Consider the following 15,618-nt stretch of genomic DNA (forward strand, 5'->3'; position numbering starts at 1 on the left):
TTCTGAGCTGCCCTAAATACCCCTATTCCTCTGGAGTGGGTGCTTCATTTCTTCTGTATAAACTTGGCCAGAAACCCTGAGGGTCTTCCCCTCCCAGATTGATTTTTTTTTTTTACTAGGTTTGCCTTAATTCTTTGCCTCATTTCTTTTTACCTAACCCTAATCACTGAGTGATGTAACCTCAATCAAACTGAGACCTGGGAAAGGCCTTAGCTTGAAAAGACCAAGGTCTCCCCCTTGCATCTGTACCCATCTCCAGTTGTTCTGATCTATATCTTGCTACTGGACCCAGATGGTTCTGGAGGTGAAAGTGAGGCTGGTGACTTTGCACAGCCTCCCTCACTTAAATCCAATTAACTTGTAAGTCATGACATCATCTTCCTGAAGTCATGGTCCTCTTTGAGGTCGAATGATAAATAATAACTAATCATTCTGTGGCAACTGGCTATGTTCAGTCAATATCTGCCAACAGTGGTTTCTCTGTTCCCCAGAGGTTTCTGACCGTTCCTTTTTTATATCAGATAACCTAGTGCTACATGAAAGAATATTTAGTATTTTCTTAATCCTTGTTTGCCTTGTTATAGACCCAAAATGAAAATGGAAAATGGAGAGGGGCCTGGGTGGTGGGATTGGCCCCAGACAGTTGCCACCTGAGAACATAGGACCCTTTGGCCAGCCCAAGATAATAAACAAGGAGGAATAAGAGGAGAGCGAGAAGGAAAAAGAAAAACTAAAAAAGACAGAAAAGTAGAGAGAGAGAGGGATGGAGATAGAAGAGGGGGGAGAAAGATTTTAACCTTTATTTCCTAGAATATATATGTATACACATGTCTATATGTGCATACACATATATTTATGTACATACATATATATTTATGTATTTTATGTATATATACATGTATGTGTGTATAGGATATTTTAGTGAGCCCCAAAGACAAAGACAAAATGGAAATAGAAGAGATGAATTAGGCTACATGGGATTTCTTGGTTTCCTCTACTTTTGGCACTGGACCCTGTATTGCAGACCTGCACAACATATGGCCTGCAGACTGCTTTCGGCCCATCAAAGGATTTCTGGTGGCCTGCAAAAATAATGCATGATTGCTGCTGCACACTCTCCCGTTTGTCATATGACCTGTGGCAACCAACCATCATCAATCTGTCTCTGGTCTAACCTTATCTGCAGCCCGAAGAAGTTTAGCCTATTTTAATTTTGGCCCCTACCTACTGCCAAGTTGTGTAGGTCTGCTATGTTGGGACTTCATCTATCTTCACTGTGATTTGTAAAGAATATTTTATGGTAGTTCAATGTGCAATATAGATTGAATTTTTTCTAGTATGATTCCACAAGGTTTTTTTTTGTCTTTTAAAATATTACAAACTTTGAGGAAATACTCCTGCAGATTTAGTGACTTAGCCCTGAAAAGGGATCAGAGTGCTTCTCATAAAAGGAAATAGAGACAAGTGCTTGGAGATCATCAGCAGCAAGACAAAACAAGGTGAGTGGTGATCAGTATAATTGCCTCAAGTTATCACCTCTGGCAAGTAGTCAGATATCCTTAGAAGTTAAGGAAAAAAGGTTAGCTGTCTAAGAGAACACAAAATGCTGTGAAACTTGCTTCAAGCAAATATGGCAGGCACGTAGAATTTTGTGTGACTTGTACAGGTTTGCCAGCACTGCGTTATCACCTATGCGCTCACAAAGTACATGTTGGTTTTTGTTTTAGAAAAGAAAATGAAAGGGTTGTAGGAATCCATTTTTACACTCTAAGTTATTGGGGAGATTGAAGTATTTCTTGGAAGAATAGAGTAAGTGCTTCAAGGAAGGAATGAGGAAGAAGAAAGATGTAAAGAGTAAGAAATTAATTTTCCCTTTAAAAATTTGGTTTTATAAACAAGTATGAGTATCTTTATGGAGATCCTGGAGTCAGATCATCTCTGGAAGTCTAGGATGTGATGATGTAGACCTCCAGGTGCCTTTGGGTAGAGGTTGTCCAGTCATGGTGGGAGGGAAAAAGATAATAGTGGCCATGACTCCCTCCTGAGGGATAACAAAGTAGTTATTTGTCAACCAGATAGAACAATTGGGAGGTCCTCTGAGTACATGTACCTCAGGTACATGAGGAGATAGCTTATGAGAACTGGCAGATTTGGTGACTGCTATTCACGATTGCTGTCTTATGTGGGGACAAATGATGCCACCGGGAAAAAGAATCCTAGAAAAATTCTCATAAAAGAGATTTAGGCAAAAAACTAAAGACGTTGGGAGCTTCATGGATACATGGATAAGTGTCTGAGAATAGGTTTCCATACTATGGCTTAAAATAAGGAAATCATCCTTTCTTGGCAAAAGATGGAGCACCAATACCTGAGATCACACCGCTAGAAAGTTCCTGAGGCTGCATTTGAATTCAGCTTTTCCTGACTCCAGGCCCAGTTTCCTGTCCACTGCTCCACCTAGCTGCACCAGAGTCAAGAAGACCTGAGGTCATATGGAGTCTCAGGCATTTATTAGCTGTGTGACTGAGCAAGTCAGTGAACCTCTCTTTGCCTCAGTTTCCTCAATTGAAAAATGCATTTAATAATAGCCTCTACCTCCAAGGGTTATTGTGAGGATCAAATAAGATAGTTCTAAAAAGTGATTATCACAGTACCTGGCATGTAGTAAGTAGGTACAATAGAAATACTTATTCCATTCCCAATGCCTAATATTTTATAGTGGAAATAGACCCAAGAGGGATGGGAGTGAAAAAAAAAATGTGATGTTAAATTCTATATAAGAAAAAAAAAAGACCAACTTCTTGACAATTACTGCTATCCAAAAGTGGAATGGGCTACATTGGAAACTAATGGCTTCCCCTTCACAAGAGGTTAAATGACTATTGGTTGAATATGGAGAAGATTTTTATTCAAAGCATGTGCTGGTCTAGGAGCCCTCTGAGTTCTCACCCCACTCTGAAATTCTATGAGATTTTGAAGCCATGAATAGAAATAATTCTGGTGAGAAGGAAAAAAGGTGACACTGAAGTGACTAGTGTGTATGAACCCAGAACTCTTTGAAGACCTCTGACTTAAAAAAATAAGAAAAATCTGTGTAGAAAATGGAAGCAAGGAAAATGAACTGAGAATGAATGTAAACACAATTCTATGACAATTGTTATCAGTAGCCCTGAAAGAACTGATGAATGCTAAGGAAATAAAAGGATTATTTTTAGTTGTGTTAAGGGCAAGAGAAGGATCAGAAACAGGATAGGATTGTTGGTCAACGTGGATGGGACACAGGGAATGGATGATGCAGAGAGGGTTGATCTACTCAACTCTTGTCTTACTTCGATATTTTTTCTGTTAAAGAAAATATCTAAGTCTTCCTGATTCCTGATTCCATTCCCTGTGCTCTACCCACTGTGCCACCTAGCTGTTCCTATTGGGTAGACCCCCTTCTCAAAATTTACAGGAAGAAATAGTGAAGTGTTACAGGTGACGAGAAGATGTGGATATGGATAGAGTTGCAGTATGCAATGCATAGTGAAGTGAATGCATAGAACATACCATATGAAGATCAGTTGAAGGACATAGGTATGTTTAGCCTAGAAAAGGGAAGGTGCAGGATGAATGTAACTGTACTTGAAGGATTTTATTATAGAAGTGTGACTAGGCAATGACAGAGAAGTAGAAGGTGTGACACAATGATGCTTCTACTGCCCCCTTATTTTTATTCATCCTCCCCTCCTTTGTTCCAGCACTCCCCGGGCTGATATTGCCCACTTTGAGAACCCATGGATTAGAAACTAGTCGCTGAAAATCTTTCTCATTCTTAGATTTTATGATCCTGTGTGTGACCCTTTAGAAGCAGCTACGTGGTATAGCGGGTAGGGTGCTGGTCCTGGAGTCAGGAAGACCTGAGTTCAAATACAACCTCAGATACTTACTAGCTATGTGACCCTGGGGAAGTCACAACCTCTGCCTGCCTCAGTTTCCTCATCTGTAGAATGGGGACCATAATAGCACTTACCTCCCAGGGTTGTTGTGAACATCAAATGAGATCATATCTTCAAGGCCCTTGGTGTAATGCCCTGCACAATATAGTAGGTGCTTAATAAAATCTTTTACAGGAGGGGTTTTTAACCTGAAGTGTGAACTTATTTAAAAAAAAATATATATATATATATATATTTTTTGTTAACTATATTTCAGCATGATTTGTTTCCTTTGCAATTCTGTATATATTTCTTTGTTTTTTTAGTATGTTTAAATTTTTTTCAACATTCACTTTTATAAGATTTTGAGCTTCAGATTTTTTTCTCCCTCTCTCTCCTCCCCCTTCCCCAAGACAGCAAGCGATCTGATATAGTCTATACATGCACAATCATATTAAACATATTTTCCACATTAGTCATGTTATGAAAAAAGAATCAGAACAGAAGGGAAAAACCATGAGAAAGAAAAAAAAACTGAGAAAATAGTATGCTTTGATCTACATTCAGATTCCATAGTTCTTTCCCTTAATCTGGAGAGCATTTTATGCAATGAGTCTTTTGGAATTGTCCTTCAGGGGTGGGGAATCTGAGACCTTGAGGTCATGTAGGTCCTTGGGTGTGGCCTTTTGACTGAGTTCAGGTTTTACAGAGCACATCCTTTTATCAAGAAGATTTGTTCTGTGAAGTTTGGATTCAATCAAAGGGCTGAACTTGAGGACCTAGAGGGCTACACATGACCTTGAGGCCAAAGGTTCCCCACCCCTGTATATATCATTGTATTGCTGAAAAGAAAAGTCTGTCAAAGTTGGTCATTGCACATTGTGGCTGTTACTGTGTACAGTGTTCTGCTGGTTTTGCTCACTTTATTCAGCATCAGTTTGTATTATTTTATATTATGCATTTTAAAACATTCTTCTGAGAAGTTTTAAAAAAAATATTTGTATCCCCAGCACTAAAACATTCGCTGAGAAGTCCATAGGCTTTAGCACACTACCAGAGGGAGTCATGAGGCACAAAAGGAAGGGTCTTCATTTGCTCCTGTTTCACAGAACTTTTTCACTGGTGACTCCTTTTCACCTGAGAAATTTTTATGCAACCCTGGGTATATAGGCATATAAAATAGATACAGAAGTCAAACATTTACTGATAATAAGTCATAAAGAAATTTATTTTAAAGCAATTGTTTGGTGTACATATAATTTTAACATTTATTAAGGACAGAAGCAAATTTGTATACTGAAAGGCAGTGTGTTTGTTTATTTTTACATAAAGAATTAAATCTTGGTTTAATATTTGATACTGATATTTTGGTCATTGCTCATTTAGAAACCATTTACTGTTGTCAAATTTTTTTTGAGATCCCCACATTCAGTTAGGTCACAACCAACAGTTTAAGAAAAGCTAAAGAAGATTGTCCTTAAATAACAGTTTTCAAAAATTTTTATTCAAGGACCCACCCGATGAGAGGCTCCTGTTAGCCCTTGTGCAAAATATCACCCATATGTTAAAAAAAAAAGGGGGGAATGGGTAGAGGGGAAAGAGTAAGAATGGTATTGGGGGTTAAGCAAGAATTCTCTCAAGGAAAAAAGAGTTACAATTTAGGTATACTTTGTTCTCAATTACTTGAGAAGTAGAATATTATGTTATGTCTTCTGTAGTTTTATTTCTTCTATTCATAAAAAGAGCCATGAGAGAAAGCGTTCTACATCAAAACAATGACCTTTTCTCAAGTAAAAGGCAAACCAACAAAGTTAGGAAAGAGAGGCCCTTCAACTTTGTGCTGAGGGGTGCATCCCATCCATTCCTGGTGTGTGTGAGAAGAAAACCGAAGCATCCATAGACCCTTACTTTGTGGTTTAACTATTTGAAATATAGTCTATTTTTAGAACATTTAGAACACCTGCTTTTGTTCCCTACATCCAACTCTTCTGATATCCACCTTACTCATTACCCATTTCACAAAAAATAAACAAAAAGAAACTGTTACACATCAGTGGCAGGGCTTGGTGGATGGTGTTGGAATGGGAAGAGATTTATGGACTCCATGGTTATAGTGAGGTTTCTGGAGACTCATCAAACAAATGGATGAACACTTAAAGCTTGAAAATGTCAGTAGTCATAAGATGGAAAGGGAAGAAACATTGAGCACAAAGAGCTTTCTCTTCAATTTAGGACTTGGCAACTGACTACAGGCAGTGAGGCATTGGATGTATATTCAGGAAAACCTGAGTTCAAATGCTGCCTCAGACATTAGTTGTATAACTCTGGAGAAATCACTTAATTTCTTCCAGCAACAGTTTCCTCATCTATAAAATGGAGATAATATTAGCACATTCCTCACTGGATTGGCATGAGAGAATTTATGCATGGTACTTTGCAAATCTTTAAAACACTTCATAAATACTAGCTACTATTATTTGGGTGAATAATGGACGAATTCATTCATCTGTCAATCAACTAACATTCACTTAACACCTACTACATGCCAGAAACTGTGCTGGGCATACAAAGACAAAAGTGAGACACTCTATCTTCAAGGATATTTTCTATATTCTATTCTCTCAGGAGGAATGTGACACATTCACAGATCAGTAAATATAGGGCAGCTATTTGGAGCAGTAGATAAAGCACTGTGCCTGGAATCATGAATTTTCATCCTCCTGCATTCAGATTTGGTCTCAGACATTTTCTAGCTGTGTTACCCTGGTCAAGTCACTTAACTGTTTGTCTCAGTTTCCTCAACTGTAAAATGAGCTGGAGAAAGAAATGGCAAACCACTTCAATATCTTTGCCAAGAAAACCCCAAATTGGATTGAGTCAGACATGGCTGAAAAATGACTGAACAACAACAAATATAGGATATGTGCAAAATATATACACTGAGATTGGGGGTACACTCAAAACTGCCAGAATTAGGCAAGACTCTTGAAGGAGATGGCCTTTGGTCTGATCCTGGAATACAAGCAGGGGTTGGAAGAGGTTGTAACAGGTGAAGACAAGAGGTGAAGACAGTAGGTAGGATTTATATGTAGGGTTTTATAGTTTGTAAGGATCTTTGCAGACTTCCCTGTTAGATTGTAAGCTCCTTGAGAGCAGGGACTGTCTTTTGCCTCTTTTTGTATCCCCAGTGCTTAACACAGTGCCTGGCACATAGTGGGAGCTTAATAAATGTTTATTAACATTATCTCACTCAAGAACTTCTCTTATTCCCCTTTCCCCTTCTTCCCCCCATACTCTTCAGCCTGTAAGAGACTAAGATCAGGCATCATCTCCTTTCCTCCTTTTGGAGGATAGGGGAATGGAGATGATTTGCCCAAGATCATTAAAAGCATCAGAGGCAAGATTCAAATCTTAACCCACAAGTTCAAAACAGTTACTACCCTACTGTGCTGAAGAAGGAGGGTAATCAGTAGGAAAGGGTGTTGAATGCCCTCTGGTAGAAAGAGCTTTGGGAATGGAATAAGATTATTTAGGTTCAATTCCCAATAAACCTACCCCTAGACTCAAGTTTCCTCATCTATCAAATAGGAGGGTTGTTAGAATATAAACTCCTTGAGGGTAGAGATTGTTTGATTTAAAAAAAAAATGGTATACCCAGACCAAGGCACCTGGTATATGGTAGATGACTAATAAGAGCTTGTTTAATGACTTGATTGAGTAGATAACTGAAAGTCTGTTTTAGCTGTAACTGCTATGAGACATTTTAAAATTTTAACTCAGGAGAGGAAAGATGACTCATACTGGTTAGGAGACCTTACTGTGCATTCAAAAGAGACTTAGTAAGTGCTGACGGCTGGCTCTCTGATGAAGAAGGGGCAGCCGGGGAGCAGAAGCAATCTCCATAATAGAAGAGAAGTTTTTAACCACTGGTTCCTGCTAGGCTGCCATTTGCTTCTGCAGATCAGATTTCCACAAGCACTTTGGCTCTTTCTCTTGACCCTTTTTATCGACTGGCCCCAAGCCAGGACTGCTCTCCCCTTCACCTTTTGGTTTCTTTGACTTCCTTGAAGACTTATGGCTAACACAACTTTCTGTAAATGATCTTTCTAGGATTCCCTCCCCTCCTAAAACAGGGGCATGTATCCTCCACTCCCAGTGTTAATGCCTTCTGTTTGATATTACCTCCCATTTTATATATAGATAGATAGATAGATAGATAGATAGATATAGATATAGATATATGATGTATTTAGTTATTTGTATGTTGTGTCCTTTAGAATGTGAGCTCCTTGAGGGCAGGGACTATGTTTTTGCCTTTCTTTGTATCTTTAGGAACTTGCATTTTATAGAGGAGGAACTGAAGAGAACAGGGCTATTGCCCAAGGTCACCCATCTAGTAAGTTTCTGCGGCCAGATTGGTACTTAGGACAAGTCTTCCTGAATTTAAGCCCAGTGCTCTATCCACTTCACCACCTAACTGCTCTATATTTACTGATCTGTGAATGGGCACATTTTCCCTGATAAATATAAGCTCCTTGAGGGTAGGTAGTGTCTTGCTTTTGTCTTTGTATGCCCAGCACAGTGCCTGGCACATATTAAATGCTAAGTGAATGTTTGCTAATTGATGGATGGGATAACTGACTGATCCCCAGAAGTTTCAACCTATACTGAGAAATCTACCATATAGAATAATGTAGTTTTTATAGTATTCTTTTGTGTACATATCTTACCACTCCTACTAATTTGATATCTCTTGGAGGGGAGGAAGTATATCTTATTTTTTCTTCTATTTTTCCCCCTCTTCTCCCCATACCTTTTACAATGTGTTGTATATAGTAGGCACTTCATAAATGCATGTCTGTGAAATGAATGAAAAGTGAAAAGTCATTCCTTGCCTGAAAACAGGACTACTCTTAGACCTTTTTTGACAGTCATTCAGTTGTTTTTCAGTCATATATGACTCTTCATACCCCCTTTAGGGGTTTTCTTGGCAAAGATACTTGGAGTGGTTTGCCATTTCATTCTCTAGATCATTTTAGAGATGAGGAAACTCAGGTAAACAGAATTAAATGACTTGCCCAGGGTCACATAACTAGTATGGATTTGTCACATAACTAGCTGGATTTGAACTCAGGAAGAAGAGTCTTCCTGATTCCAGGCCTGGCCCCCTATCCACTGAAACTACCTAGCTACCCAGAGATACAAGTGTATATCATGCAAACAATAATAATAGACTATGAGTTCCTTGAGATCAGGGACTCTTTTGTTTGTTTTGTTTGTTTTTGGCATCTCTTTGTGTCCCAGTACATACCTCAGTGCATAGCATATAGAAATTTTTTTTAATAAATGGTTTTCAACTTCACTTAAGAATAATGATCTAGATATTTCATCTGTCGGGAAAAGTTTAAGAGCAGTTCCACTTGGAAGCAAATGATGGACTAGAATAATCATTCTTGCCTCCCTTCATTCATTCCACAAACAATCATTTATCTATGTTGTAAGGGTTTCCATAATGCTCTCAGAAGTCAGGGAAATCTCAGTGGACCTGGACTTAACAATCTTCCCTGTCAAGACAGACCTCCTTAGAGATGATCTAAACCCCTTCTCCAGTGAGTGAAGCCCATTTCCATTTCTAAAATACTTCTTCAGTTTGCATTTACTTCCTGTTCTCCTTCCTCAGTGGAGGCACTGAGTCTTTGTCTCTCATCCTCCCCGAGGGGACTCAGTGAAGAGATGGAAAACACTTAAGATAGAAGACTTGCTGATAGTGTAAAGATAAAAATAAAGTTTCATTCACTCCTCCTTCTCCACCCCTCCCCTTCCTCTGCCAAGAACAAAATAGAAACAGAACTCCAAGCCCTCAGTATCTGCCCAGAGCTCTGCAAGACAAGACCTCAGACATAGACTGATGGCTGAGAAACTACCTTCATTTGATGGACAGTGGAGTAGAGTTCATTAGATCTATCCTTCCACCTCGTAAACCTTGTTCTGATTGGTGGAGTCTCACTAAACCCGATGAGAACACTTTGGTGGCTCATATTAAAAAAAAAAGACACATATGTAATCATGCTAGGGGCTCTCAGGAAATTCTAGTGATGAAGTAAGGACAGGTCACTTCCCCTTCTTGTGCATTGCAGGGCTGGGGTGGTGCTGAGAAGCCTGTATAATCCTCTTTCTCGAGACTACAGTGAATATGGACCATGAAACAGTGGGAAATATTGTTTTGCTGGCAATTGTCACCCTCATCAGTGCCGTCCAGAATGGTAAGGGAAATCCCTTGATTCAGGATGATAAATGTTCTTTTTACAAGAGGTAGTCAGAATTTAGAAGTCAGCAGTTACCCAGTTAAGGCTTGTGAAGTAGAGTATGTGTTGTGTGTGTGTGTGTGTGTGTGTGTGTGTTCATGTATTTGTATGTTTCCTTATGGATATTCAGATGTATGGGGTGTTGGGGTTCAGGCTTTCTCACTGTTACTGATCCCCCCCAATATTTCCCCTTTTTATTTTAACAATGATGGCAAATCATGTTTGTTGTGCTGTATCTATAGCCCAGGGATTGTTTCAAAGTACTTAGCAAAGGAGCAGTACTCTCAGTGCTTAATCCAAAGTCGAACAGGGTAGACAGGCAATGGGGAAAAGATGAGATTCGGATGGAGCAGGGAGCCAGGTTCCTCTGCCACTGAAATTTCACCAGTTTTGACCTTAGTACTACTAAGTTGGATTCCAGAGAGCATGACTCTTCCTTTCCAAAATTTATTTAGGGACTAGCTTTCTTGTCTGCTTTCTTCTTGAGGGCCTCCAATAGCTAGTCTGTCTTCATAATAGCATCTCCTTATTGCTGTATAGTTTGACAGTTTTCAGGTACATTAACTGACAGATCCATTCAGTGCTTTCCATATTTATGTCTCTATGGATAGATATCTGAAATTTCTTTCTGGTCATCATACAGGTAGAGGATTTTACAGTTTCCTTGATGATGTTATTAGTATTAAAAATGCCCTAGAATTGAAAATATTAATGACCTCTTATATTTGTATTGTACTTCAAGGTCTGTAAGGTACTTTAGATACAGTATCTCATCTGAAAAACTCTGTAGCATTTGGAAGTGAACTTTTACATCATTAAATCTCAAGTTAGTCTAGTTTTAGTGAAACACAATAAATGTCTCCTGTGAGTTCAGCTACTTCTTGTGGCATAGTATAATTCATAAAGTACTGAACTTGGAGTCTGGAGGACTTGGGTTCAAATCCTGCCTCAACACTTACTAGCTGTGTGACCGTGGACAATCTACTTAACCTCTCTGGGCCTCAGTTTCCTCATTTGTAAAATGAGGGAGTTGGACTTGATTACCTTGAACCTCCAACTCTAAATCTATGAGTTATGCTTGCTAGAGGAAGGCACATGTAAGAGAAGAAAAAAACAACCAAGAGGATTCTGAATTAAATTAAAAAACTGGGTGTGATTTAATAACTATCATTGAGCATTTAGCTGCTTTTTGTATCTAAGAACTGTGAAGTACTTGATCAAGTTTGGGACACTCTTTTGTGTTTTAAGTTTGGTTATGCTTTCTTTATTGTTTCCTGACCAAAGAGAAGAATCTCTCTATGCCTGTAGAGTCCTACAGGGGGGCAAACCCTGCTAACTTGCAGCCACACTGCCTTTTGTAAGGGAGTTAGCAGACAACTGAGACTAGATACACTTAAAAGAATTAATTCATTTCCTAACTATTTGCCACTTTTAGTCTAAACTTTTTTTTTTCTGGCAAGTCTATATGATACAGAGATTATATAGCTCAGTGAAGGAACTTTGCTTATGTTGATTTATCTTCAAGGCTATAACACTCCTCTCAGACACATAGGATAGACTCCCTGCTGTCCTTTCATCAATAAAAGGCTAGCCAAAGCCAGGAGAAACTATTCCTTTCTTCTGAGAAGGGAGTGGTTAGTAGCCAAGTGTTTTTGAAACCTCCTTGCAATTCCCAAGGATGGGAATCCTTGTTTAGATCTGTATTGGGATTTTCTCTATTTGCAGCTAAAAAGTTTAGCTATTGGGGATTAAGGAGCAGCTAAGTGGCACAGTGGATAGAATGCCTGGCCAGGAGTCAACAAGATTCACATTTGTCATCTGACCTCAGATACTTACTAGTTGTGAGACCCTGGGCAAGTTACTTAACCCTGCTTGCCTCAGTTTCCTCATTTGTGCCATTATTATCCCCATTAAACAGATCAGGAAACTGGAGCAGACAGAAGTTGAGTGATTTGTACAGGTTCACGTATGTAGTAAATATCTGACATGGGACTTGAACTCAGGCCTCCTTGACTTCATGTCAAGCACTAACCCATCACATAACCTGTAGTTAATGAAGTTTGAGTATATATACTATTTGGATACTTGTCAATTTGTCTTCTCTGCTTCTTAGTTTGATTGTGAGTTATCAATTCAAACAAATATTTTGCCCCTAAATGCACCTAATATTTTATGCCAAAGCAGCTGATACGTACAAAATACTGCTTTCTATAAAAAATAATGCGCAACTTGTCTGTGCTTTTGCTACCTTATAACAACAATCCTGCTTCCTTCAGTCCTGCTTCTCCCTTATTGAACCTCATGCTGTTCCCCTCTTTGAGGTCTCTGCTCTTGAGGCAGTGACAGGGAAAAGTGACGTGACATTATCGCTCCCTCTGGACAGGAGAGAGAAGGATTTGTCATTGCCCACAGAGAGTTTGCAGAGGAACACCTTTTATATTCCTATCTGGTTTGAGGACAATCCAAAGATCCAATCTCCTCTGCAGGGAGTGAGCTAGACTTCCTCTAGGCATGCAGAAATTAAGAAGAATCCCAGAGGAATCTCTTGGGAGTAGGAAACAACTATGTGGAGCACAGTGAAAAGAGGGCTGGATTTGGAGTCAGGGAATCTAAGATTAGGCTCTATCATTCTCTACACATGTGATCAGGAACAAGTTGCTTAACGTCTGTGGGCCTTGGTCTTATCAGATGGTCAGATAGTCAGATGGACACGTATGGCCTTTATGATTCCATGGTATCCATCTGACATGATTCTATGATATTTAAAAACATTTCTTTGTAACCATGAGCAACCCAATGTCCCACTCATAGGCTCATTGAAAATAGTAAGAGAAACATGCAAAAATGATCTTTTTTTTTCCATGTTCCTTTTCTATGAGTGTATTATTATTTTTTAAATTTGCATTTTGTTACCATGGGCTCTGTTGTCATTGTGGTCCTAGACAATGAGAAATTGTGCTGTTCATATCCTGTGACCATCCTCTGGGTTTACCTCTGGGGTTTAATTCAGTGACACCAGTTCTCTGTCCAATTGAGGAAAGACCTGGAAAAAGAAAGACATAAAGCCTGCCTGACTTCACTTCCCCTTTTTTTGCTGTCAAAGTTCCTTTGGTCATCAACATTTTTTAATTTGTAGCAAACATCTAGCTATCAATGCTGTAAAAAAATCAGATTTGGGGGAGGGAGAGGAATAAAACAACTAAAACCTCAAACTAGAACAAGTTGAAAACTCTTAATTCCAAGAATCAAACCTGTAAGCCTGTGAAACCTGGTTTCTTTTCCAAGAAAGAGAAATACATTGCTTGGATACAGGGAGCCAGGAAGCTTTGCATTGATCCTGCAAAGTTGCCAGCTGTTTTTGACAGGAAGAGGGAGCCAGGAAACACAGACCCAGAGAGAGCATTTTTCTTAGGAAACCAAGCTAATTGAAAAAGCAAGACAAGGATGAAGGAAAAGAAAGAGGGGGAAATGAAGTTGTATTGATGAAAACCTGGCTTTTGTGAAGGTGAAACAGATGTGTCTGAGTGCCAGGAGAGGCACTACTTGGTGTTTAGAAATACTCCAGGCATCAGATATGTATCATCACCTCATCAACCACAGCAGAAAGCCTGATTCTATAATCTCCCTTCTTTTGATTCTCATTTAAAGTCAGACTTCTTTTTTTGATGTATTGGTTAGTTTTCCTGTCTTTCTCCTTCTCTTAATAAGACCTTATTTTTAAAACTTTGTCCTAATGTATTGGCTCTCTCAGAGATGGAGGTAGAGGCAGAGGGATGTACTGGGACATGTAGTTGATATAAACACAAAAATACATCAATGATATTTTATTAAAAAAAGAAAACAGTGCCCAGAACCAGAGAACTAAGAATGTTGGCATCTGGGGAAAGAGGGTAAAGGTATTCTCAGTTGGATGCTTCCTCCCTTTTAGAAATCTGAACATTTCTGATGTGCTTTTCCCATCATCTTTAACTGGGGTGGGGGGTGGAGCATGTCGAAGAGAAACATAGTGATCCTGGCTTGGGGGTTGGGGAGGAACTTGCCTCTTTGGATCACCTAGTAGCTCCCAGTTTAATAGATCCAATTAGCGTTTATTAAGCGTCTACTGGACACTGGCAATATAGAAGACAACAGGAAAAACAGTTCTGCTTTCTTTCTTTCTTTTTTTCCTTTTTGGAAGGGGGGAGGTAGGGCAGTTGGGGTTAAGTAACTTACCCAAGGTCACATATCTAGTTTTGTGTTAAGTGTCTGAGGCCAAATTTGAACTCAGGTCTTCCTGACTCCAGGGCTGGTGTTCTATTCACTATGCCACCTAGCCACCCCTATTTCCTGCTTTCAATGAACTTATGTTCTAGGTTTAGGGACTTGAGTGGGGGGAGAGAATAAGCTTCTTTTTGTGCACTAAATTTTAGATGCTTTCAATAGAATGTAATCTCCTTGAAAGCATTTTTTTTGGTCTAGAACATTATAGGCATTTAACAACTACTTGTTGAACTGAATTGAATTTTGAGACTTCCACCTAGAGATATATAATAGGCATTTGATTATTTATAATTATTAACTGGAGCGTAGGAGAGAAATTAGCATCTGGGAATATTTGAAAATGGATGATACTGAAACCAACAGGGGCTGATGGAAATCACCAAGAGAAAGTGAAGAGGGCCTAGTATAAAGCCTTGGAAGCCAGTCTATAGGAGATGATATGGATGATACAGCAAAGGGAACCATAAGAGTGATCAGACAGGGAGAAGGAGAATCAGTAGACAGTAGTATTATAAAAGCTGAGAGGAGAGAGAATATCCAGGAGGAAGGGATAGTCAGCATTGTCAAAACCAGCAGAGAGGCAAGAAGGATAGGACTGAGGAAAGGCTATCAATGTACCAGTTGAGACATCAGTGATAACCTTGGAGAGGGTGGTTTCAGTTGAGTGGTAAATTTGGAAGTCAGATTACAAGAACTAAGAAGTGAGTGAGAGAAGAAGTGTAAACAAAGAGTGGGGATGACTTTTTCTAGGCGTTTGTGAAATGGAGAAGACATAAAACTTTCTGTTTCAACTTATTATTCTGTGAAGCCAGGTGCTATTTCAGGAATGCCTGGCAGTTTCAGGTTAGCAGATATGTGATAAAAGGAAGACTGATTCTCTTCCCTACCCACCTACCTATCTTCTCAACTTCTACCATCATTCCTATTCACATGCAGGTGGGACCCCAAGGACCCATGATTTTCCATGGTAGTATAAGACTGGGGTCTTCTTGGAGGCATCAAAGTAGTTGGATTGAGAATTTACCTATCAACCCAGATCATGCAGATTTGTGCCTACATGATTGCACCTACAGTGTGTGTATATGTAGATGCATGATGGGAAGGGGGGAGGTGGTACAGAAGGGAGTGAATGACCA

At 39.3% G+C, this 15,618-nt stretch overlaps 1 protein-coding gene across 2 annotated transcripts in view; it reads left to right on the plus strand.

Annotated features, from left to right (window-relative positions):
- Positions 1-9,760: 9,760 nt before the first annotated feature.
- The window catches only part of ALOX5AP (arachidonate 5-lipoxygenase activating protein), a 47,527-nt gene continuing 41,669 nt past the window's right edge, over positions 9,761-15,618 (plus strand). Inside the window, exon 1 of one of the 2 annotated variants that reach the window (XM_069080863.1) lies at positions 9,761-10,180. In XM_069080863.1, coding sequence (XP_068936964.1) covers positions 10,111-10,180 — 70 coding nt within the window. In that variant the 5' untranslated portion in view covers positions 9,761-10,110. The remainder of the gene's footprint in view (positions 10,181-15,618) is intronic. The other variant, XM_069080864.1, reaches the window with a different exon arrangement.

This window comes from Petaurus breviceps, unplaced genomic scaffold (genome assembly GCF_028583685.1).
Source record: "Petaurus breviceps papuanus isolate PSGF00001 unplaced genomic scaffold, PetGlider_PUasm1.0 91133, whole genome shotgun sequence".
Taxonomy (NCBI): Eukaryota; Metazoa; Chordata; class Mammalia; order Diprotodontia; family Petauridae; genus Petaurus; species Petaurus breviceps.